The 25708-nt window shown below is 47.5% G+C and overlaps 1 protein-coding gene across 1 annotated transcript; it reads left to right on the plus strand.

Moving 5' to 3' along the window:
- The first annotated feature begins 3761 nt into the window (after nt 1-3761).
- ZMYND15 (zinc finger MYND-type containing 15) lies at nt 3762-23289 on the plus strand. The gene is made up of 14 exons (XM_029581960.1): nt 3762-3818; nt 4190-4549; nt 6478-6700; nt 7424-7579; nt 8842-9002; nt 10127-10261; nt 12703-12795; nt 13017-13133; nt 13649-13737; nt 18937-19038; nt 20037-20166; nt 20769-20827; nt 21379-21539; nt 23089-23289. The coding sequence occupies exons 2-14, from the start codon at nt 4192-4194 to the stop codon at nt 23267-23269; spliced, it is 1965 nt and encodes a 654-aa protein (XP_029437820.1). The 5' UTR covers nt 3762-3818; nt 4190-4191; the 3' UTR covers nt 23270-23289.
- The last annotated feature ends 2419 nt before the right edge of the window (nt 23290-25708 follow it).

Raw genomic sequence — 25708 nt, forward strand, 5'->3', positions numbered from 1 at the left:
TAATCTATGAGGACTATGAGAGGGCTTCCAGATGGGATACCGGGGGTAATCTATGAGAACCATGAGAGGGCTTCCAGATGAGATATGGGGGGTAATCTATAAGAACCATGAGAGGGCTTCCAGATGGGATACCGAGGGTAATCTATGAGGACTATGAGAGGGCTTCCAGATGAGATATGGGGGGTAATCTATGAGGACTATGAGAGGGCTTCCAGATGGGATACTGGGGGTAATCTATGAGGACTATGAGAGGGCATTCAGATGAGATATGGGGGGTAATCTATAAGAACCATGAGAGGGCATACAGATGAGATACTGGGGGTAATCTACCAGATGAGATATGGGGGGTAATCTATGAGAACTATGAGAGGGCTTCCAGATGGGATACCAGGGTAATCTATGAGAACCATGAGAGGGCTTCCAGATGAGATACTGGGGGTAATCTACCAGATGAGATATGGGGGGTAATCTATGAGAACCATGAGAGGGCTTCCAGATGAGATATGGGGGGTAATCTATGAGGACTATGAGAGGGCTTCCAGATGGGATACCAGGGTAATCTATGAGAACCATGAGAGGGCTTCCAGATGAGATACTGGGGGTAATCTACCAGATGAGATATGGGGGGTAATCTATGAGGACTATGAGAGGGCTTCCAGATGGGATACCAGGGTAATCTATGAGAACCATGAGAGGGCTTCCAGATGAGATACTGGGGGTAATCTACCAGATGAGATATGGGGGGTAATCTATGAGAACCATGAGAGGGCATCCAGATGAGATATGGGGGGTAATCTATGAGAGGGCATTCAGATGAGATATGGGGGGTAATCTATGAGAACCATGAGAGGGCATCCAGATGAGATATGGGGGGTAATCTATGAGAACTATGAGAGGGCATTCAGATGAGATATGGGGGGTAATCATAAGGACTATTAGAGGGCATCCAGATGGGATACAGGGATAATCTGTAAGAACCATGAGAGGGCATCCAGATGGGATACCAGGGTAATCTATGAGAACCATGAGAGGGCTTCCAGATGAGATACTGGGGGTAATCTACCAGATGAGATATGGGGGGTAATCTATGAGGACTATGAGATGGCTTCCAGATGGGATACCAGGGTAATCTATGAGAACCATGAGAGGGCTTCCAGATGAGATACTGGGGGTAATCTACCAGATGAGATATGGGGGGTAATCTATGAGAACCATGAGAGGGCATCCAGATGAGATATGGGGGGTAATCTATGAGAGGGCATTCAGATGAGATATGGGGGGTAATCTATGAGAACCATGAGAGGGCATCCAGATGAGATATGGGGGGTAATCTATGAGAACTATGAGAGGGCATTCAGATGAGATATGGGGGGTAATCATAAGGACTATTAGAGGGCATCCAGATGGGATACAGGACTTGTATATGAGAACCATGAGAGGGCATCCAGATGAGATATGGGGGGTAATCTATGAGAGGGCATTCAGATGAGATATGGGGGGTAATCTATGAGAACCATGAGAGGGCATCCAGATGAGATATGGGGGGTAATCTATGAGAACTATGAGAGGGCATTCAGATGAGATATGGGGGGTAATCATAAGGACTATTAGAGGGCATCCAGATGGGATACAGGGATAATCTGTAAGAACCATGAGAGGGCATCCAGATGGGATACCAGGGTAATCTATGAGAACCATGAGAGGGCTTCCAGATGAGATATGGTGGGTAATCTACCAGATGAGATATGGGGGGTAATCTATGAGGACTATGAGAGGGCTTCCAGATGGGATACCAGGGTAATCTATGAGAACCATGAGAGGGCTTCCAGATGAGATACTGGGGGTAATCTACCAGATGAGATATGGGGGGTAATCATAAGGACTATTAGAGGGCATCCAGATGGGATACAGGGATAATCTGTAAGAACCATGAGAGGGCATCCAGATGGGATACCAGGGTAATCTATGAGAACCATGAGAGGGCTTCCAGATGAGATACTGGGGGTAATCTACCAGATGAGATATGGGGGGTAATCTATGAGAACCATGAGAGGGCATCCAGATGAGATATGGGGGGTAATCTATGAGAGGGCATTCAGATGAGATATGGGGGGTAATCTATGAGAACCATGAGAGGGCATCCAGATGAGATATGGGGGGTAATCTATGAGAACTATGAGAGGGCATTCAGATGAGATATGGGGGGTAATCATAAGGACTATTAGAGGGCATTCAGATGGGATACAGGAGTAATCTATGAGAACTATGAGAGGACATGGAATACAGGAGTAATCTATGAGAACTATGAGAGGGCATCCAGATGGGATAGAGGACTAGTCTATGGGAACCATGAGAGGGCATCCAGATGGGATAGAGGACTAGTCTATGGGAGCCATGAGAGAGCATCCAGATGGGATACAGGAGTCATCTATGAGAACTATGAGAGGGCATCCAGTTGGGATACAGGGATAATCTATAAGAACTATGAGAGGGTTTGGGATACAGAAGAAATCTATGAGAACCATGTGAGGGCATCCAGACGGTACACGGGGGTAATCTATGAGAACCATGAGAGGGCATCCAGATGGGATACAGGGATAATCTGTAAGAATTATGAAAGGCATCTAGATGGAAACACAGTGGGCGGGGGAGGGGGAGGGTAATTTATGAGAATTATGAGAGGGTATCCAGATGGGATACGGGGGGTAATCTGGGTCATCAAAGGCAGGCAGTCCTGGTTTTGTACCTGTCGATTGAATGGACTCTTAGAGGTCTGTCTGGGTAAGTGAACCAGATACATTTACCCAGTTAACTTAAACTAGACGTTCAGTGTCAAGGAACCAGGGAAGCCAGGCTTCAAATCCCGGTTCTCCCATCACTGGCACTTCTTGTGGCAAGTCACATTCCCATCTATTGCCTCAGGTACCAACTTAGAGATACTGAAGGCCCTCCCTGAGGGATGTAACTCACTTTCAGAAGGGATTTGGAGAGGCAAGAATTTAAACACAAAAATCCAAATCCAGTGATTAAGGCTGGAAAGCTTACCCTTGATTAAAATGTCATTTAAAAATCCTGCTTTCTCTCAGACAGCTAGAAATCTATTTTTGTATTGTGAAGCCTTTTATTGTTTATTGTTTTGTTCTTTTACAACAAGTGACTTTTTTTGTTCTTTTCTAACAAAATTCAAATAAAGAAATTTAAAAAATAAGGGTTTTCAGTTCTCTGAGTCATATCATGTGGCCCAGGGATTACACTCCTTTTCTCCAGTCCTTCCAGAGCGCCACAGTCCCTCCTTAATCTACCAGCATGCTTACAAGGTGCCTGTGCCCAGGAGCTTACATCCTGCCTTCAAGCCCAAGGAGTGAGGCTCTGTGCCTTGGTAAAGGTGAAACTCTCAGGGCCAGACCAGGATCCTGATATCCCCACTCGCTCGGAATGCTCTCCAGGGCAGCAGGAAGACGCCATTCCTGGAGAGGCTTCATCTGTGGAACTTCCGTCCCCCAGTGCATCCTGGGATCTGAAGTCTCTGCTGCTTCCACATGGGAAACTGGCATCCCACGGACCAGAAGGTTTTGGGGTGGAGAGCTGAAGAGACCCAGAAGCTGCCTACAGGTTCCCTGCCGGCGCCCGGATCACAACCACTCTAGAACAGGCCAGGGAACATTCCACAGCTGGAACTGGAACCCGGAACCCAGTGACCTCACAGCACAAGGAGGAAAAAAAAGAGGCGACCGAGATTATTTATCTTCAAACGCTGCGGAGGGCGAGCAGCGAGAGCGTTCCCTGACCCGCAGAAGACCAGTGCTGAGACTTGGCAGGTCTGTCTTTAGGTGACTGAGGCAGGGTTGGGGTTGAGGTGGGGGGAATGCAGGGCGCAGATTTTACAGACTTGACAAAAAAAAACATTTTTTCTCTTTCTTTTTCCTCTGATTCCTCATTAAAAAATACATAAAGTAACTCAGAGACAAACAGAGCGCTCTGGGCCTCATCTCCTTCTATTCCTTCACTGGAGATGCTGTCCTTCCCTCCCTCTCTCCCACTGCATCCCAGAGATGGGAGGGATTCACGGGCTCTCATGTCCCTTCTGTTGTAAGCCAGAGAGATGAGAGTGACTTGTGGGGCCCTGTGGTTCTCCTTCCTGCTGTGACATAGATAGATGGGACTTAATTCTCAGCTCTGTGGGTTTCAGGTATGGAGTTTGTGACTGGGTACCGTGATCCCATCTTGGACTTCTCAGAGCTCCTCTTCAGCTGGTACCAGAAGTACCTGACAGATCTGGACCCACGAAAGGGTCCCAGTGTGGAAGCTCGAAGGAGGGAGCTGGAGCTGAGCCTTGCGCGCCTCCCCATGGACAAGGCCCCGTGGGTCCTGCACATCCTGAGGAACCACAGCCTAAGTTTCCGGGTGAGGAATCCAGAGCAGCAGCTGCTGGAGCACTTCTACAGTGAGGAGGCCCTGCGCCTGCAGGACCTGGACAAGTTCATCACGCTGGTCAGCCCTACTGGAGAGGAGGAGCAGGAGGAGGATGAGAACAGCGAGGAAGCGGCAGGTACGACCTACCAGGGGAAACCCAGAAAGAAGGCCGCAGTGCAGCCGGCTGGAGAAGGCTCTGCACCCATGAGTTTAAATCCCAGCTCTGCCATTGATTCTCTGTGTGTGACCTTGGGGCTTGCACATTATAGAAATAGATACAAGACCACTAGACCTACCTAGACTGCTCATACTGCAGAGCCTACTTGACATCAGGTTTTCAGGATATCTACAATGAAAGATTTGCATGCACTGCCTCCATTGTATGCAAATTTATCTCATGCATATCCATGGGATCTATTTAATATTTGGGTTCTTGCCAGGTACTTGTAACCTGAATTGGCCACTGTTGGAAACAGGATGCTGGGCTCGATGGACCCTCGGTCTGACCCAGTATGGCAGCTTCTTATGTACCTAGCCAAAAATGCTGTATCAGCTTATCTTTCAGGAACTTGTTGAAATCTTTTTTAAACCCCGTTTTGCTAGTCGCCTTGCCACATCCTCTGGGTTACCCTCATTAAGTTCTTATCGCATGGTGACTGGTTTGCTGTAATGACAAGAGTTGGTGTCTTCTCGTGGACTTCCCTGATTAACAGCAAAATATTTTACGGCAGGTGACTTGGATACTTCAGTTCGCAGGATGACAAGCAGGAATGTTTAAAGATCTGGTTACAATAAATACTTAGCATGGAGTTTAAAATGTCTGTCGAGAAGCCATGGAGCCCGAGGCAGCAGCGTTTCGGCACATTAACTGTGCCTGCTTCAGGGGAACAGACTTTTCAGACGTGCGCAGATAAGTCCGAACGTGCCATTCGAAGATGAGTCAAAAGGTGCCCCTGTTCTTTGTCATTCGGACTCGGAGGTTTCTGTGACATATTTGTCAACGTTTCGGCTTGTCATTCTCCGAATCGGAACGCGTAAGTCGGTGAGGGGAGGAGAGCCGCGCCCCTCAGCAAGTTATTTTGCTGTTAATCAGGGGCAGACCGGGAGAAGCTCTGTTATTCCAGCAGATCGGTCTATGCCAAATGGTACAAATACAGATGATGCAGTTTGGCTTTATTTGCAAAATTATATTGAAAAGTGCACTAAAAGGCAATAAAGGAGGCGACTGTAATGTAGGCGGAAGGGGGAGGGTGTGGGAAAGGGGGAAGTAGAAGGCGGATCCAATTGAGTCGGAAGCCCAAAAAGAAAGCCGGGTCCGGAAGCACCCTCTCCCTCGTGAGTTCTGCCGTTTGATGTAAGTGAGCCCAATATTCGGCTCTTCTCTCTGTGCTGGAGGTCAGGAGATCACGCTGGTGCAGATGGAAGTGCCAGCTCCCTTCTCCAAGAGAACCCACAGGGCCCCCCCTCCTCCATTTAATGGGATTTTTTTTTACACAAAGTCCTCCTCCTTTTGTGCCTGTCCAGTGCTTCCTCTGTACAGCCCAGTCTGGCTAGCTACTTACTATAAGCTTTCTTGAAGACGAGGCCTCCCTACAGCGAGCGGCTGGAGCGTCCACTGGAGGCCGCCGCTGCAGCAGAGCAGTAACCTCAGCACACCCCATCCCACTGTCTGAGGAGACCTGATGAGGGCAGGTCAGTGCCCGTCCCCTGGGGGCAGCAGTGAAGGTGTTTCACTGGAGTGAAGCAGCTCTCGGCCCACTTTGCGTCTGGCTGAGCCATACCACAACCAGCTGCCTGGAAGGAGAGCAGACAGGAAGAGCCGGGCGGATCCAGCCGACTCCAAGTCCATGGGGACAGGGCTGTTGTAGTCTTATTGCATCTATGGGCTTTTAAGTTCATTGTCCCTAAATAAAATGCCCTGGGAGCGGGGGAAGGGGAGAGAGTAAAGCAGGATGGGCTCCGCCCTTCCCTGATGACCCCCAGTTAAGCTGATTGCCCTTCTAGATGTTGACTTTTCCTAAGAAGGAGGACTATTTTTTTGTAACCTGTATATCCTTCCACCAGAAGAAGACCTCTTCCAGCTGGACTACTTCCTGCTGGTCACGGACGAGGCAGGAACCATCATGGGCATTGATTTTCTCTTGAAGTGCAGCTGCAGTGGTAGCAGGCAGCGGGTGCTGGCCAGGCGGGCCTACAACCTCCTCTGCCACAGCATGGCCTACCCCATGAGTGGAGGGAAGCCGCGACGGCCGAGGCACCTCACCGTGGGTGACATCTGCGTACATGGGTAAGTGAGATGCCCCCAGTGTTGGGGGAGGGGGACTCGGGGTCCGCCAGTGATCTGATTGGCTCAGTGAGGGTGTGTCGCAGACGAGGATGATAACACAGCAACGGGAGCCAGGCTGAGCCAGCTGTGATTTAACCCCCACCCCTGTGCTTCTCTGGACTTGTAGTTCCATGAAAAGCAGTGAACGGAGAGCACTGAAGGATTCAATTGTGCGGGAACCCAAAGCTGCTGATCCCAGCCCTGTTCAGCTTGATGGAGTGAGAAGGGGGTGGAAAAGCCAACTTTACCACATTCTCCTGACTGAATGTTTTTAGTTTTTTAAAGAATATTGTGTGCTTCACAGATGAAAAACATCAAAAACATATGTGCCATTATGGTAAAAACAGTTAAAAAATATATATATATAAGTGTTTTATGTATCTGTGCTCATACTGGTGCTCTGACCTCACTGAGGGAACAATCATCAGACTATCCACATTGGGATCAAGTCCGTGGGTGCTTTTTCCCCGTGGGCTTTGTCTCGTTTTTCATGCATCCCTTTCCCTTCAAAACCTGCTGTGAACACAAAGTACCAGTGGGCCTGTGCAGCTGCCTTTTCTGAGGCCGAGGCAATATCGTGCGCTCAGGCTGCCTCCCTGACACTCTCAGCAGAATACCAGAGGAGGCCGCCTCTGCCCACCTGTCTCCATAGGATACCGACACGGTCTCTCCCTGTCTCCACAGGATTCTGGAGGAGATGCTGGCAAGAGTTGGTGTCAAGGTCTCTCGGAGCGTGATGAGGGCCTGGTCTCCCAAGCAGAACTTCTCCTTCCCTTCCATGATGGCCAAGGCGTGTCACGTGTGTAACAGGCACAGCTTCCAGTCCCAGCTCACACCATGGTAAGGCAGAGCTTTCACCTCCAGGAGCCGGCCGGGGGGGAACGCAGGGAGGACCCCGCTGCTCCACCAGGAGGTCTGTACAACAGGTATAGTGTCCAGGACTGAAAGGTATCCACTGCAGAGGCCGGAGGGGTGGCCTGGGGACTCCACGCCCCCTAGGAGGGGCTAGTCAGGTGCTGGTTTACCCCCATTGCTTCTCCGAAGACCGTGAAAACCAGGAAATACAAACCTATAATGGAATGGGGATAAAGCTGGGACTGGAGGAGCTACTCCATGATGTCCTGGATCCGGTCGCTCTGTTTCCTAACCTGTAAGGAGGGGCACTGGAGGTGAGATGCAGCACGAGATCTCCCTAATCTTCCTCTCTTGACATGGGGCTTGGCGCACTAGCAGGCATGGAGGAAGTTCGAGAGGGAACAATTGAGGCCCGGCTGCTGATCTTCCTTCCTGTGCAGAGAGGCATGGTGTGGGTTGGGAGGGGGGATGGGGAAGAGAGAGGGAAAAGAGAAAGAGAGGGGAAAGGAAAGGAGATAGGGAGAGCAAATGACCTAATGGGGAGACTGGGGACATGCTTAGAGGGATAAAAAAAGAGGTGACATGGAAAGTGAGGGACATGGCTGGGAGAGATGGCGTGAGGAGAGCTGAACTGCTGAGAAAGGAGAGGCAACGCACGTAAAATTGTCATGCCAACAAAGTTATTTGAATCTGAATCTAGATGACTGGGGGTCTGGTAGGGCTCTAGGGATAGACGGAGAACACTCCCCCCATGTGACTCCAGTGCAATGGTGTACACTGGAGGCAGATGGTGTGTCTGAATCAGCATGTCCCATTGGTGCAGATAAGGTCATGTGACACAGCACAAATCCCCTATCACTGAAGTAACTTTTGGAGAGTCAACACATCTGCATGGCAGGGCTAAGACCTAGTGTCATGTGTCAATGCCCGCCCTTCTTGAGTGTCGTAGCTTTATTGGAACAATCTCAGATAAACATGAGTGGGCAATATTGACCCCCGAGTGGAGAGAGAAGCAGGGACTGCTAGAAGAAGGCAGGCCTCCTTTACATAGCACACAGGAAGACAGCCTCAGCAGAAGGCATGTCTCCTTCAGACAGCTCATAGGGAAGGCAGAATACAATCCAGGCCCCCTCCCAATTTCCAGCTGTGTCTGTGTGAAGCGCCTCTCCTGCAGCTTGCAATAAGGACAAGGTTTTGCACTATGCCCCTTCTCCCAGGAGCTCCCTTCTAACTTTCCATCTCCTTAGTGAGAAGTGCAAAGCCGTGCTGTACTGCTCCCAGCACTGTCGCAAGATGGACTGGAAGAAGACGCCTGAGGACGTGAGCCATCAGTACTGGTGCGAGAAGATGGTGACCTACATGAATCGGGCCAAGGAGCTGTCCGATCTCCCTTTCAGCTACACTGCTGGTAGGAACTCCAGGGTATCCTGGGGGAGGGGGGAGGACCCAAGGGGCAGGCGGAGACAGGGACTCCCCTGAGGTTACACGTGGAGAATCAGTGGCACATCTGAGGATTAGGAGCGAGGAGCTGGGGCGTTGAGTTCTAGTCCTGCAGTCTTACCCATGCCTCCTCCCTGTTATCGAATCAGAGGCCTTAATTCAATCATTTTTTTCCTTTTCTAAGTCATTATTAGGCATAAGCAATGCTGTACAGACACACATAAGAGATGATGCTTCCTGCTCCTTGAGACATGCGGATGAAAGAAATACTTAACTATAAGAGTAATTTTAAATTAGCAAGCGAGGAGAAGGGTGCAGATAGGCGTGGGAGATTGCAAGGAAGGGCGTAGGAGGAGACAGAGGAGAGGTAACGAGGAGCTGTAGAGTGAAGGCTCCTGCAGAAGCGGATGGGGTGTCCACGCGGTGGCATGAGAAGAGGGGTAACATGGTCATGACTCTGGAGGAGGATAACATCAGACCCAGATTTAGGCAACTGCCTAGGGCGCCATGTTTTTTAAGATGTCAAACATCCAGGCCAAAAAGGAATGCAAGTTTGCCGCGGAGGAATCTGCTCTAGCAATCCACTTCAAAGGGGAGCACTCTGGGACTTTAGTGGGGGAGGTGAGGTGCAAGGGACTTCACGTTCCAGTCTCTCACCCCCCAACTCTACCTATGGATTCCAAACTCTTAAACCCAGCTTAAACTCTTAAACCCAGCAGACTGTAGTGGGGAAAGGCAGGGAAAGGATGACAGAGTAGAGAAGGCTTTTGGCAGAAAGGATGGGGCTGAGTTTGGTGTTCCAGAGAAAGAAAAGACGCATTTTAGCAATGTTTTGGGTAGGCACAAAGAAGAATCCTTGTCTTGTTAGTAACTATGACCCAAACTGTTGAATGTCTCCTTGAAGACATCCCAAGATCAACCCCCCAGAACAGTGTTGAGGGTCTCCTCTCGTGTGTCTGGGTTTTAGGGAGCCTGCCTTGGACGTCCCTGGTAGATCTACCACCCCTGGACCAGACCTTGCCTAGCTCCCTCCTCCCTTGGCGGTGGGATTTGGAACTCTTAGACTCAGCCTCCTCTCTCCCCATCTTCCAGAAGTCACCAGTGATACCTTTGACAAGGAGTCCTTCTTATCAGAACGTGGGCTGACTGTCGGCTACTGGGCCAAAGAGAGCATGAACGAAGCGGGGGCCCTAAGAGCTCAGGATAAACGTTCCTGGTACCCCAAAGGTCTGTAATCTCCATTCTCACCTACTATACTGGACATTCCTTAGGGCCGTGGCTCTCAAACTGGTCCTTAGATTTTCAGGATATTCTTCATGAATATGCATGTGATATATTTGCATGCATTACCTCCATTATATGCAGATTTGTCTTATGCATATTCATTATGATCTGTATTTATTGCTCTGAGCCTTGGAAGCACACATTATTAATGTAATTAATGAATGAATAGGGTGGGGGCAAAGACATCCTGAAAGCCCAACTGGCTGTGGATTTACGCACCAATGTAATGCCAATTTTTAAAAAGGGATCAAGGGGTGATCCAGGAAACTACAGACCAGTGATTCTGACGTCTGTGCCAGGTAAAATGGAAGAAACTATCATAAAGAACAAAATTGCTGAACATAGAGATAGCTTTGTCCCATTAAAATATGTCTAACATGGATTTAGCCAAGGGAAGTCTTACCTCACAAATTTGCCACAGTTTTTTGAAGGTGTAAACAAACATGTTGATAAAGGTGATCCAGTTGATATAGTGAATCTAGATTTCCAGAAAGTATTTGACAAAGTCCCTCATGAGAGACTTCTTAAGAAATTAAAAAGTCATGGGATAGGGGGGCAGTGTCCTATTGTGGATTGCCAACTGGTTAAAAGATAGAAAACAGAGAGAAGGGCTAAATGATAAATTTTCCCAATGGAAAAAGGTGAATAGTGGAGCGACCCAGGGATCTGTTCTGGGACCACTGCTTTTTAATATGTTTATAAATTACCTGGAAATGGGAATAACGAGTGAGGTGATCAAATTTGCCGATGACACAAAATTATTCAAAGTTTTTAAATCACAAGCAGATCTTGCAAAACTGGGAGACTGGGCATGCAAATGTCAAATGAAATTTAATGTGGACAAGTGCAAAGTGATGCACTCAGGGAAGAGTAACTTAGGGCTTGGCCACTGTTGGAAACAGGATGCTGGGCTTGATGGCCCTTTGGTCTGACCCAGTATGGCAAGTCTTGTGTTCTTATGTTCTTATTATAGTTACATAATGCAAGGTTCCACATTAGAGTCATTATTCAGGAAACTAATCTTGGCGTCATTGAAAATATGTTGAAATCTTCTGCTCGGTTCCAAGAAAGTAGATAGAATGCTAGGGATTATTAGGAAAAGAATGGAGAATAAAACAGAGAATATCATAATGCCTCTGTATCACTCCATAGTGCAACCTCATCTTGAGTATTGTATGTGGTTCTGGTCACTACATCTCAAGAAAGATATAGCAGAATTAGAAAATGTATAGAGAAGGGTGACCAAAATGATAAAGGGGATGGAAGAATTCCCCTATGAAGAAAGGCTAAAGAGGTTAGGACTCTTCAGCTTGGAGAAGAGGGGAGATATGATAGAGTTCTATAAAATAATGAGTGGATTAGAACGAGTAAAACGTTGTTTACTCTTTCAAAAAGTACAAAGACCAGGGGACACACAATGAAGTTCATTGCCAGAGGATGTGGTGAAAGCTATTAGTGCAGCTGCATTTAAAAAAAAGGTTTGGGTAAGTTCCTGGAGAAAAAGTCCATAAACCATTATAAAGGCAGAGTTGCAGAAATCCACTGCTCATTCTTGGGATAAGCAGCTTGGAATCTGTCTACCCCTTGGGATCTTGCCAGATACTTATGACCTGGATTGACCACTGTTGGAAACAGGATACTGGGCGAGATGAAACTTTGCTCTGATCCAGTATGGCAAGTCTTATATTCTCCTGTCCCCAGAACAGATTTGGGAAACTTTGCCTTAGGAGGAGTAAGGTCTCATGTGCTCCAGGTCCTCAGGGAAAGGTCAATCCAGTCCTGATTCTGCAAATAGCATGCCCCTACCACCACCATCTCAATCATAGGCTTGGAATTTTAGTCTCTAAGGAAAGCAGGGGCTACAAGCCCCAGCTTGCATTTGGGGTAAAACCAAGACTGGCCAAGTCCACCCCTAATAATCTAGAGCTATATGATCTCCTTAAAATAAATAACTGATCATGTTTTAATGACCTAAATTGGGTGTCTACTATAGATTAGGCACTTACGGTTAGATGGCTGAGAGCAAGGGGTGGGTCCTCAGCTGGGCTGCATTGACCCCCTTCATGGCACATCTCACATTCAAATGTTGCCTACGACAGGTGCACAGTCCCATGTGGAATGTGACTAGACCTGGCATGGCCACCTTGGGGGTAGGGGGATCCAATGCCGATTCAAAATTTGATCTGCCTTTTGTGTGCCAAATCTAATGCCCATGATGCCATGCTCCCTTGGAGCCGGGCTTTAGGTTTAATGCACGGGGACCCTACCGAAAGGCTGGGTGCATGGGAAAGGGTATGATGTCAAGAAACAGCAGGCATTGCCCAATGGGAGGGCACAGAGTCACCAGTGTCCAGGACAGTCACTCCAGGAATGTTTCCTTTCAGTCAAGACAGACCCCTATGACCCACTGAAGAAGGAAGGGAAGATCCTGCTCCAGAACTTTCCCGCGGAAACGACTTGCGCCAAAGTTCCTTTCAGTAAGTTCCCCGGGTACCGCCCGAGCTCTTCTTCCAGAGTGAGGGACTGGCGGAGGGAAGGGCTCACTGTGGAGCCAGGGATGCAGAGCTTGTCCCTGGACGGCTCGGGGGGAGGAGCGCGGTGGGTACAGAATTGAGTTGGGGAGGGAGGGCGGGCGGGGGCAGGATCTCTGTTCTCGGGGCGCTCCAGCACTGCTGTTCTCCTTTCTGCCTTCTACCAGCCTCGTGGAAGCAGTACTACCAGTGGAGGGGCTTTGACATGGACTCGCCCATCGCCGCGCTCCTTACGTATCCCTTAACGACTTATCATATCATCACTCATCTGGTCCCCCAGCACTGTGAGTCCGCCCTTCGCCGTCTCGTCCCGTTCTGTGCGTCCGGCTGTACTTCTTACCCATGGACTCTGCCCCGGTTTTCAGTGCTTTAACTCTGAAACTCTTCGCACCTACTTTTTTTTTTTTTTTGTGCGGGTCCGTTTTCCCATGCAGAATAGCCAGCGTAGATTTGAAAATTCAATCTAGGCGTGTTATTTCCCTCCCCTTGACCTGAGCACTTCCCCCCGGGGACACCTCCTCCCAAAAGGGCGCGGGGTGGTGGAAGAGCTCGTGGTCTTTTACCCGCAGTGAGGGAGGTCCATTTCCGGACAGCCGGTTTATCGTGGGCGAAACACTTTTAACCCATGAAGATCGCTCTGAACACTGCCCCCTCTGTCACCAGCATGCCTGCCGGGTTTGGGCACATTTGTGGGTGTGCGTGTGTGTAAGAAACTGACCTGTCCAGGCACGTCCGATGCGTCGAGGGCGGCTATCACAGGACAAACGTTGACTCCTCCCTTCTTCGTTTCCCCTTGCAGTCCCGGAGTTAAACATCCTGAACAAGCTGTCACTGAAGATCCACATCATTGAGCCCTGCAAGGAGTTTGATCTTGTCATGGTCTTCTGGGTATGGAGAGTGGGGCCAGTGTTACAGGGCTGGGGAAAGCCAGGGCAACCACGTGGGAATCCCGAGCCACAAGAAGCCCCGTGGGCCTGCTGCTAGCTCAGAAGTGAAAGATAGTCAAGACCCGGGCCCGATGGGTAGATCTATAGGTGACGGTGGGAGGAGGAAAAAATAAATCACACCCTAGTTCAGGACCTGTGTGTGCTGACAGGCCCTGCAGCGGCCTCACACTAGTATCCTTAACATCAGGAAGCCTGTGTGGAAAAAAGGGGATGTGGCCAGTGCAGGGCCTGTGAGCATGCATGGATTTACAGGCTCCACGCTGATCTTTTCCTTATTGTGTTCAGGCCCGGGACCAGACAAATAAGGGTAGGAGGGAGAGGATGGGAAGTGGATACAAGTGGGTGTGGGTTTAATCTCCTCTTCCAGCAGCTGGAGGCAGAGTTGTTTTTTTGATGACATCACCTGCATGAATGTAATGCATGGAATCAGGTTCGGCCAGCGTTCTCTGCCTCCACGTATTGGATGGACGGCGGTGGACAAGCTTCGACCCAGTTTTCTTAACTGAAGAGAATTTTTATGGCTATTTCATGGTTGTGATTTAGCCCTTAAACTTGTTTTGAGTCAAATTTATCTTAATGGGCCAAGCTCCTGTGGATGGTTCTCTGCAATGAAGCGAGCCAGGTCAGCAACGCAGCTCACTACCCATCTGATGTGGTTGTTTTTCTCTTGGAGAGCACTAAATGTGTAGTTTGAGAAGGTCTGCTTTCTCTGAGCTGAAATGCTTGTGGAGGCCAAGCTCCTGCAGTTGATAAGCCTTGCAGCGAAGCGTGCCGTTGACCATTTGAAAGCTCACCACCTCCGATCAAGACTCAAAACGAGCTCGCTAACTCAAGGGCTTCCATCCCGGTGCCCATCCCTTGAATGTGGTGATAGATTGAGCAATACAAGACAGTTGACAAGGGAAGGTAACGCTCTCTTCCTCAACTGGGATTCAGTTCTGAGAGGGTCACAGAAGGCATCTATAGCCGTTCCACTCTATGCAGAACCCAAGATTAAACTACTTTCAGAATGGACCTTCCCCGCAGGTAAAGTAACGCTTGTTTTAAAAGACACGGGTTGCTGCCAGATTCTCACCACTGAAGAGGAGATCATCTATCCTTGTGGAAGGAGATGCTGCCCTGTAGGGAATTATGCTTCACTTTTTTTTCCCATCAACTATCTGTGCGGCTGGCATCTGCACTAGTAGGGTGGAGAGGGCTCTATTAAGCAAAAATCTGCAGCTTTTTGATGGAGCACAGGCTGCACAGCTGTCGAGGTTAATGAAAATGATAGTTTTTCAAGATCACTAGCGCGTTAGGAGCGAGAAGACTTCTATGACTTGGGCACTAGGCTACTGGTTCTTGCTCCAGATTGCATCTCTGCAAATTGCCCCTGCAAATGGAGATAATTTGGGGAGATACTTGAAAGACTAGTCTTGAGTCAAGATGAATCAAAACCACAGAGACTTCCCGAGGATACGTCGAATATTAGATTTTACAGAGGGTGCCAGAAAACCTAGAACAAATGTTTTTACAAAAAGTGGATCCACATTACCAGTAGTCATGGAGGTGCCCTAGAATTGGTTTCCCCAACACATTCGTGGTTTTTTCCAGCGAAGACAATTGCTATACTGGCCACACTAAACAAATTAATAAAGCAAGAGCTGGGACGTTGATCATTATACTTTGAAATTCCAAAATAAGAAACCTTACAGGCCAATTCTGGATTTCATATCTGGCTGAATGTGCTAGACCTATCAGAGAAATAACAGCATTTTACCTGTGGAAGTGGGCTTCTGAGAATTGCTATAACATATGCCTTTGATTTGTCAGAGGATTTTTCCCTACATTAGGTGGAAACGTTACTATGATAGTATTTGCATGCATAATTCTTTTAAAAATTCACCTGAAAATAATGATAAGGTTTTTGTTGGAGGACAAATTCCCCGAATGTTGCAGAAGGGAATATCACTGGAATATCTCTGTTGGATATTAAGACAACAGATGCTCGTTTTAAGAGATTAGAGTGCCTTTTCCCAGGGCTGTTTTGTTCAAGGTAGAGCATAGTCATAGAGTATGGGGTACATAAATCAGTGAGAGTCAAGGGTCATATGGCTATCATTACTCCATTTTCTGTCAGAGATTCGTTGAGGAGCAGTAAGTGTACTATGCAACATGCAACCGGAGCAGCATACATAAATAAAGGAGAGTACCAAAGAGTCTTGGAGGATGCAGAGCTACTATTCGCTTGGTCAGAGAAAAATCTGCTACAGCTTTCAGCATTACACATTGCAGCTCAGAAGAATAAGCAAGCAGATTTTCTGAGCTGAAATAGGAAGACCCAGGTGCTAGGCCATTGGACACGCAAGCAGAAAATTAAAAAATGGGGTGAACCATACATGGTTCTAATAGCAACTCACCAGAACACAAAGGCAAGAAGGTTCTTCAACCAACGAAAGGATTATGGATGCGCTGATACAGGAGTGGCTAAGGAAAATGTTGCTTTATGCTTTCTTCCCACCTTGGTTGTTAATAGGCCATGTAAAAAGAAGTAAGTAAGTATATGCAGTCCTAGTGGCACCAGACCATGGTAGGCTGATCTAAGCAGGCTGATAATGGATCAGCCATTGCATTTTCAAGGCATAGGGGGTCTCCTTCAGTAGTAATGGGAAACCCATCTCCGTTCTCGCTTATGGCATAGTTATTGAGTGGGCGAGATTAGCCAAGAAGGGATACAAGTCCTCAGCTATTAGAACATGGTTAAGTTCTAAAGAGAATTCCACAAAGAGAGCTTATGTGAAGGTAGAGTGAGTTTTTGGAGTACATTGTAGATGGATTAACCGTTCGCCATGGCGTTACAAATAGGAGCTATTCTGACATTCTTACAGAAGAGTCTCAACAAGGTCTTGGCCTTGATTTCTTTAAAGGTACAGGTTGCAGCGATTTTTTTTGCATTAAGGGGAAAGTTTAAGGGGACATCTGTATTGTCTCGCAAGGAGATGTCACGCTTTTCGACAAGGAGTTAAACGCCTTAATCCTACATAGTGATCTATGATACTGTTATGGAATTTGAATTTGGTAGTAAGTGCATTAGCAAGACCTCCTTATGAGCCGTTGGAATAAGCAACTCAGAAGGGCTAGGACGTTTGAAACTGTGTTTTGATTATCAATTTCTACAACAAGATGCATTTGGGAGTTGCAGTCTTTGTCTTGCAAGGCTCCCTTTTTAAGGTTTAGTAAGGATTCTGTAATGCTGAGACCTATTACATAAGGTAGCTTCAGCGTTCCATTTAAATCGGCGCATAATATTATTGCATTTGATTTATTTAGCATGTTTTATGTTCCGCAGTCTCCATAACCAGGTAGACGTGCAGAGTACAGCAATGCGGACATAAAACAGTAATAAAAACATAAAAATAATGCATCTTTGATGAGAAGGATTGCAGAGGCCTGCAATCTTTAAAGATCTTAGATGTCAGGAAATGTGTAAGAGAATATTTAGAGATGACAAGTAAGTCTGATGGATTGTTTGCTTGTGTTATTCAGTGGCGCATGTAAGGGGGAGACCGCCTCAAAGGCCACCATCTCAAGATGGATTAAGAAGGCCTAGTGACTGCATATTTACTACAGGGCCCATTCGACTAAAGCACAGTCTTCACCACGGGCTGAGATGCCCGCAGTAAACCCCGTCGATATGAGTAAAGCAGCAACTCGGGCAGCTCCAGGGCCATTTGCCAAGCGTTATGATGTTCTCGTGAGGTAAGTTTTGGGACAGCTGTCTTAAGAGCGAGTTTGCAATCCACCCACCCGATGTGATGGGGCTTTGATACATCCCACATGTTCATGGCTGTTGGAGCAGAAGGACAAGGAAGGCGAAATTCAGACTTTCTTGACAATTTCCTTTCCTTTCCTTCTGCTCCTCCAGTCGAGAAGCCCGCCCTGGGATGTGCAAACTGGGCTACCTCTATGAGCGTGAGAGCAACTGACTAGATGTTCTAAATTGTACAAGGAAAAGAAAAAGATTAATTAAAGGGGGAATGGTTTGAGGAGATTTTCCTTCCTACAAGGAGTTTTAGGACTAGGTTTCTCAGTTAAAGTGCTTCTCATAGTGTAAATTGATAATTTATCTCAAAGAAAGTGTCGATATTACATTTTTGTGTGCGTTTTTGGCTGAGCTTGGGTAGATTTCAGTTATTACGTTTTTGCCTTGTCTGCTAGACGCTATAATTTAAATGTAGCTTTGGCAGTAGCACACTGGCTGAACCTGGTTCCATGCGTGACGCACATACAGGTGACGTCATAAAAAAAAACTCTGCCTCCAACCGCTGGATGAGGGGACTAAACCCACCTGTTCTTGACTGGTGTAGCAGAAGTAAAAGGAAAGGAAATTATCGGGTAAGTTCTTAATTTCTCCGGGTTTATTAGAACCAACAAAAATGGGAGAAAAGGCAGTAATAAAAACAGAGTTCATTTTTTTCCACTGACGCGTCTTCTGTTTTTGCTGCTTATAAGAAACACCGACAGGGACCTGGGGAAAATAAAATCAAGACTGGAAAGAAAGGACGGGAGGAGGAAGCCCCAGCAAGGGACCACGAGGAGAGAGGAGATAAGACTCAGAGAGCTCAGTGAGGGGCCATGGGGAGGGAGGGGGAAGAGGGGGAGGACTCAGCAAAGGGCCAAGGGGAGGGAGGGGGAAGAGGGGGAAGGAAGGGGCCCAGGATGGGGATGGTGGTGGCGACAGTGTCAGGGCTGGGGGTGGGTGGAGAAGCTCATGGACTGCAGAGAAAGGGAGCGGAAAAGATTAAGGGATTGTAGATGAGGGGCTTGGACGTAGGAGAAAGAGAGCCCAGGCGCAGGCCAGAGGGGGAGGAGGACAGAGAGAGAACCCAGAATGGGGGGAAGCCGCAGGGGGAAAGGGCCTGGGTCCCGGAGTGCCCTCCTGACTCTGCTGCTGGGCAGAGGAGCGCAGAGCCTCCAGGGCGCACACGGGACTGGCAGCGAGGGGGGGGCACCTGGAGGAACCCGGTTTGGGGGCGGCGTCTGCAAGACGGAGAATGAGGAGGGTTGGAAGTGCCAGAGTCGGTGCCAGGGTTCCTGGAGATGCCGAATGTTAAAGCCTTGTGGTCTCAGGTGATTCACCCATGATCTGGCTCTCCCGCAGGAACTCGCTGTTCTCCTACCCCACGTGACCTTTGAGCTCCACTTTATCGGCAATGACCTGCAGCAAGCTGAGGACGAGCAGCACTTCATCCTACAGAGAAAGGTGACGAGGCGGGGGGGAGGTAAAAGGGAAAGGGTGAAGAGTCCCTGTGCACAGCAAGGCCAGGAAACACTCCCATCAGCCTGCCATATCCATGTCGCCCTGCTTTTACGGATTATTATCAAATGCACCAGGTCTGAATGAATCCCCCCCGCACTCCAAATATCCTTCTCAGCTCCTCTATTGTGAATTTAGCCTGTGATTCGTTCCCCATTCTCGGAGTCTCATGTGCTGAGGTCTGTACACCAGCAGTGCAAGGGAACCCAGGGGGTGGTGCATGTCATACAGGCGCCATCTGCTAAAATAATCAGATCATGAAACAAAGAAACCCTCACCCAGCCAGCAGGTGGAGCTTCTGCAGGTCTCGAGAGCTTAGGTCACTAACAAGCTATTAAAGGATTCTGCAGTGCATGCATCAAAGAGCCACATTAGTCCAGCTGACCCTGGAAAATCATGAATTCTCTGCGAGCTGTGATACATGGTATTGAACCGATGTAAGAATTACCCAAAGACCTTAATCCATCAGCTTTCAAGACCACATGGGTCCTTTGTTTTGATGGAGAGAAGGAAGCACTTCTAGACATAAACCGAGGTTCTAGATCAGGGGTGGCCAACTCTGGTCCTCGAGCGCCATGAGCAGGCCAGGTTTTCAGGATAACCACAATGAATATGGATGAGAGAGATCTGCATACAGTGGAGGCAGTGCATGCACATCTATTTCATGCATATTCATTTGTGGCTCTTGAGAACTTTTTTCCAGTCCTTTCTCTATGATTGTAGATGATCCCTAAGGTCTCTTCCAGTCTCCTCTTTCTGTGATTTTAGACAGGACTGAAAGGGACCTCAGAGATTATCTTCATGATTCTAGATGGTGTCCTGAAGTCCCCTCCAGGATTGCCAGAGGTCCCTCCTAGCACTTCCGTTCCTAGAGTTCTCTTACTTTTTGACCTCTGCTCTGTCCTGCTGTGGTTTTTTATATTCTTTGCTGAATTTGCCCCCAGAACTCACAGGTGATCAGAGCCAAGCCCAGCTTCAATATGAAAGAGAAGAGCGATAGGAAGAGTATCCAGGTCAAAGCGTATTCCAGGGCCTATCACATGCTGCAGGGCCCCAAGCCTGACCTTGTGATTGGTGAGTGCTGGATCACATTCAGCTCAAAAGGGCACATTCATGTCACTTATTCGTTTCCGTGCCCATTCGGTACACAAAAATGAACGGGGAACAAAATAATATAAAAAATACACTACAAATAGCATTGATTACAATAAAAGAATACTGACAAAGTACAACATTTCAAGCATTAAAAAAACAACCCCAGAAGCTAAGCAGTTGGGTACTCTGAATCAGAGGGACAAAATTGAACATCTCAAACATGATTGTCCTCTTTTGAGGGCAGGTAGCACTATATTTTCAACATTATATCAGAGGACCTGAGATCCACTGAGGCCGCTGTATCCCATTAGCTGAAAAACATTAAGGAGGATTTGGTTTCTTTGTTTACCTTTTTTTTTTTTTTTTTTGCCATCAGTATCAGAACTGACGACACCAGAATGCAGACTGAGCTTTCTCATCCATTCCCACTCTGCAGTACCTGTGTCAGAAAAAAAAAATACTTCTCTTTATTCAGTAAACAGAGCTGATGTTACCTGGCAGTCGCAAAGCAGCCACAGGTATAGGGATGGCCCACGTGGGGGGCAGTAATGTATGATTCTTTTCTCTCTCATTTGACACAGGTTTTAATGCTGGCTTTGGCCTGAAGGACACCTGGCTGAGCTCCCTCCCTCGGTTGCAGGTTTGGCATCGCTATTTAAACTCGTTCCCCTTCGTCTGGGTCTGATGTAATAAGGTGCACTAAGCTTCATATATCTTTATAGGGTGCATCTCGGCTTTACTCACAAATTAATACGGTTTCTGGTGCACCAAAAAAACCACGTGTGTTAAAAACGTAAATAAAAGTGTGCAAATCGCATTCAAAGGAAGGGGTTAGCTATTACACCCCAGTGCAAGGAAGCGTGTTAAATCCCTGAAGGCTTAACTCACGTTTTTTAATAACAGAAATGTAACTCTTCGGACCGAGGGCCATGTTATTATTGCTTTAACCAGGGGCCAGTTTAAAAGGAGGGGGGGGGGTCCCCTGTATTGTGGAATTTGTGCGGGGGGCCTGCACTTTCTCGTGAAACAATGGTGGGAAGTGAATAAAGTGAAGGTGGGAAGTGAAGGTGGGAAATACATAAATAAATAAGTGTGGAAATGTGACATTTCTGTGATTGCTTGTAGCCACGGGCTCTCTCTCTCTCTCTCTCACTTTCTCTCTCTCTGTCTCCTGTGTCCCCCTGCCCACAGTCTCTTCGGGTGCCGGCGTACTTCACGGAGTGCAGCGAGTACAGCTGTGCCATTGACGGACAGATCGCCAGCATGGCCACTGGCGGCAGCGTCAGCCCGGCTGCCGTCAACCCCTTTCGCTCCCCACTGCGCATCATCGGGATCGACAACTGCATGCCCTGGTAGGTAGCCCCGGGGGGCAGGAGGACGCAAGCCCATTCCTCATTCTGATGCCCCGGGGGCAGGAGGGCGCAAGCCCATTCCTCATTCTGATGCCCCGGGGGCAGGAGGGCGCAAGCCCATTCCTCATTCTGATGCCCCGGGGGCAGGAGGACGCAAGCCCATTCCTCATTCTGATGCCCCGGGGGCAGGAGGGCGCAAGCCCATTCCTCATTCTGATGCCTTAAAACAATCAATCGAGAGTAGGATGTAAGGTTTGGACAATTTTGAAACGGCAAAACCTTTACTTGAGGATTTCCGTCGGAGCTCCGTGCAAGCGGCGTACTGATTCCTTGTTGTGTAAACCACCAAAAATAGCCCCAAAATACAATTAATCCGAGATCAAATATTTTATTTTATTTTATTTATTTATTAATTTCTATACCGGCTTTCACGACCAAAGGTTGCATCAAGTCGGTTTACATTTAACAAGTCGTGTAATAAACATAGAACTAGGGTAATTGAACTGGTGCAGAAAATAATAGTTACAATGAACAAGGAAATTACCAACTGGGATAGGAGGAGAAAAGAGAAAAGGGACAGGAATATTTGCATAGTAAAACGCATTTACAGTGAATATTTACATAGTAAGCAATAAAGGATCTGTGTCAAGAGGAATATATCTACGTCAACAAAAAAAAAAATAATAATAAAAGATCTTGGTCATTTATTTCAATTCATTGAAGAGCAAAGCCATCTTGGATACTAATTTCGTATGTAGGACCGCCACTGAATCAGCTAATACTAAATACGTTTGCTGAAATTCAACTGGTCCACTTTTTTGCTTTTTAATTTTTTTTAAATAAATGCAAATAAAAAATAAGCTGTTTCAGTTTTATATGTCACCTACTAGTAAACCGCTGCATCCCAGAGCAATGAAAGTGTTCAAAAGAGTCAATCGTTTAAATAAACAGCGATACTTAGCTCGAGATATACGTATCAAGCTTTAAGGTAACTCCGACATGAATCCTCGTTTCGAAAATAGCCGCTGCGCAGTAAGGCACGTGCTGGTACTTTTATGCCTGAGAACGTGTAAGACTTTTTTTTTTTTTTAAATTTCAAGAGCAGGTACCAGGTGGTTTCTCTTTGAAAATGTGCTAAAGGATAGAGGGACGGCAAAAAAAACCTGCCTACTGTGCCCCCCCAGTATTTGTGTGGTAGAGGAAAACCTCATTTCAATTTTAGGTGTGTAGCTTACCCCTGAGCAAATCATGCCCCCCCCCCCCGCTCCCCCCACCAGGAATGCCTGTGTCAGTGCTGCTGAAGGTAGACGGGAATGTATGCATGGACTTTCAGCCACCTAACTCTGTAATCTGCTCCAGCTTTTTGAGAATTTTCCTCTTTCTGGACACATGCAGTGCCCAAAATAGCCACAAGATGGTGCCATCACACCAATCAAATTTTCCTTAATTATTTTTGTTGCTGTTGTTTTTGGGGGGGGGGGGTTAGTTTGCTGTTTAAAGAGAGAGATTAAGTCTAGGTTCCTACATCTCCTCTATTTCTTTCCCTCAGGTACCCAAACGCCTTTGTCTTCCACCTGATTTACAAATGCATGGTGGGCGGCTCTCGGTACCAATCCCAGCAGCCTCATCAGTACGTAGCTGCCTCCGCCACAGAGGAGGTCCTGGCAGAGCCACGGAGACGGAAGAAGGAGAAGAAGCAGAAACGCAGTAACTGTCACCGGAGGAAGTGAGAGAGGGAGAGACTGAGACAGAGAGGGAGCAATGTTCCCAGGGCACACATCCCCCCCCCCCCGTGCCATGGAATAGTAGTTGTTATTAAAACATTGCTTTAAAATGATATCTGCCCGGGCTTCCACCTCATTTTTCGTTTGGTAGCTTGTCGGGGGGGCTCTGAACATTCCCCTCTCCCAACATTACAAAGTGCCAAATTTGGGCCACTGGGATGTCCCTACCCCGGCTTTGAAAATGCGGGCTTGAGTATACAACCTCTAGCCCCAATTCAAGTTTGAGCAGAAAAGCCTGTAAACCAGAAATGGTGGGCCTACCTGGATCCTCTCTAGAAAATAAATCCAATACCAGTACCCATCTCCCATTAGAGCATCCTATTTCTCCTAAAGATTTAATATAGCGTCTAATGAGATGGAACGATGTCATAACTGCGCTGGAGTTCTTGAAATGGTAGAACTCTTTCTTCCTCATCTAGGTTGCCTTCCTTTACCTTTCCATATATCAACGATTTTGTAATGTATCCCCAGAGAAAAATCCCTATTTCCCCTAATGAGCATGTGTAGAGAGACTTTGGGGCTCCATCATGGGAAGTATTAAAACATTATTTCTAAGGCTTCCTGGTAATGCCTGTACGAAGCAAAACTCTCAAATCTAAAGTTTGCCAGGGGCAGCCTCCACACCTAAAGGAGTGTACTAGTCAGTTTACCAGTTAACCAGTCCCCTAAATGCCTCATACTGGATGCCAGATTATATACGTATAGACTAGATATCCCCAAGCCATTTTAGTCCAAGGCCGCTCTAAATGAATCAATGGTTGGCGGACTTTTTTTTTCCATTTCAAAGGGATGACCTAAATTCTCTCTCCACGTTTTTTAAGCAAGTAAACTGGCAGTAGGCCGAACATATATACCCATTTAAGGAGCTCCATCATTTTAAAAAGATGAATATGGCCCGAAAGTGAAAGTGGAAAAGGCTTCCGTAGATGTAGCATTTGCTTAGTACTGGCAAACAGCACATTAAAATTAGTGCTATATAAATTCGCGAGGTCGTTCGTTAGCAAAATCCCCCCCCCCCCCAAATGTTAACGAGTTCCCCTGCTCATTTCAAAGGAAAATCTCTATTCCACAATCTGAGAACAGAGCAGAGCATTGGACAAAGATATTACTGTAACCAATCCAGGTAACCAACCCACAGAATTATAAAACTACAATATAATTAAAACCAGAACAAATACAAGTGTAAGGGGGCACTCAAACTGGACTCTTACTAGTGGCGTTCCCAACAACCCTTATGGCCACGAGTGGTTTCAACAGACTTGGTGTGCCAGTAGTGTAGGATCAGTGGGTTCAACAGACGCTGCTCCTGCTGGTGAGGTCAGTGTAGATAGGAGGGTTAGGGAGGGCTGGCACTCCCCACCAGGAGGTGCCAGGGGTTGGTCTTGGCCAGCAATATTTTTCCCACGTGACATCTTTTTGGCAGCTTGCATCCTGGGATCTCTCCCCCCTCCCCATGTATTACGTAGTTGGAACATGTGCAAAGGGTCTTTCTTCTCCTGCAGTTCATTGACCAAGGAGTTGGAGTAGCTGCTTGGGGTTCTCAGTGAGACCTCCTTGCATATTAGGACACTTTGGGTGAGAGAAAGCTTTGGCGTGTCTCTGCTCGCCAGTGGACTGCTATCGAGACGTGTTTGGAGAGTCCGGAGGCTTTCTACAGTCTTGACTAGGTTCCTGGCACAAGGACCAGTGGAAGGGCTGGAGGCTGCAGGTGGTTGCCAGCCCACGACCAGTCCACCTGTAGGTTGAAACTGCTATTTTGGAAAGAGCCATTGCACCATCTTGTGGCGACTCTCCCATCCCCCCAGTCAGCCACTAGATGACCCTAGTACACCCACCATTTAGGAATTAGTAGTGGCTGGTCTTTTGCATATAAGTAGGGGCTAGGTGTGGCTTTTCAGTTCAGCTTTGGGAGAGTGAGGAGCTCTCCTGGTATTTTTCTTTTAGAGTAAGGCCTATTCCTCTCACTGAGTATATTTTGCGGTTTTTCCATCCTGGGCATTCCTTGCCTGTCTGGAGCTTGCTGTCAGTTTAGAAAAGAGATTTTGGGTAGTGTCTTGCTAACTTGTGAGAAGGTCACTGGCATGGAAGCCTGGTCATTTTGGTGCTGGTGGTTCCCTGGATCTGGATGCCAGGACACCGAAGACCTGACAGAACCCTGTCTAGGAGAGAGACAGGTCTGCAATGACAGTGATTTCCTTTCAGAGAGGATTTTTTGGCTGTTAGAGACTGGCAGGAGGTTTTTTTTGTCCGCCCCCTCCTTGCCTGGAGCTATCAGAACCCCCTCCCTTCAGAGAGGTCCAGTATCTATAAGTAAGAATAATATAAATACATTTGGAAAACTCCTCAAGCCTCTCCAAGGGAGTCTCCAGAAAGAAAGATATCAGT

This window comes from Rhinatrema bivittatum, chromosome 16, assembly GCF_901001135.1.
Source record: "Rhinatrema bivittatum chromosome 16, aRhiBiv1.1, whole genome shotgun sequence".
Taxonomy (NCBI): Eukaryota; Metazoa; Chordata; class Amphibia; order Gymnophiona; family Rhinatrematidae; genus Rhinatrema; species Rhinatrema bivittatum.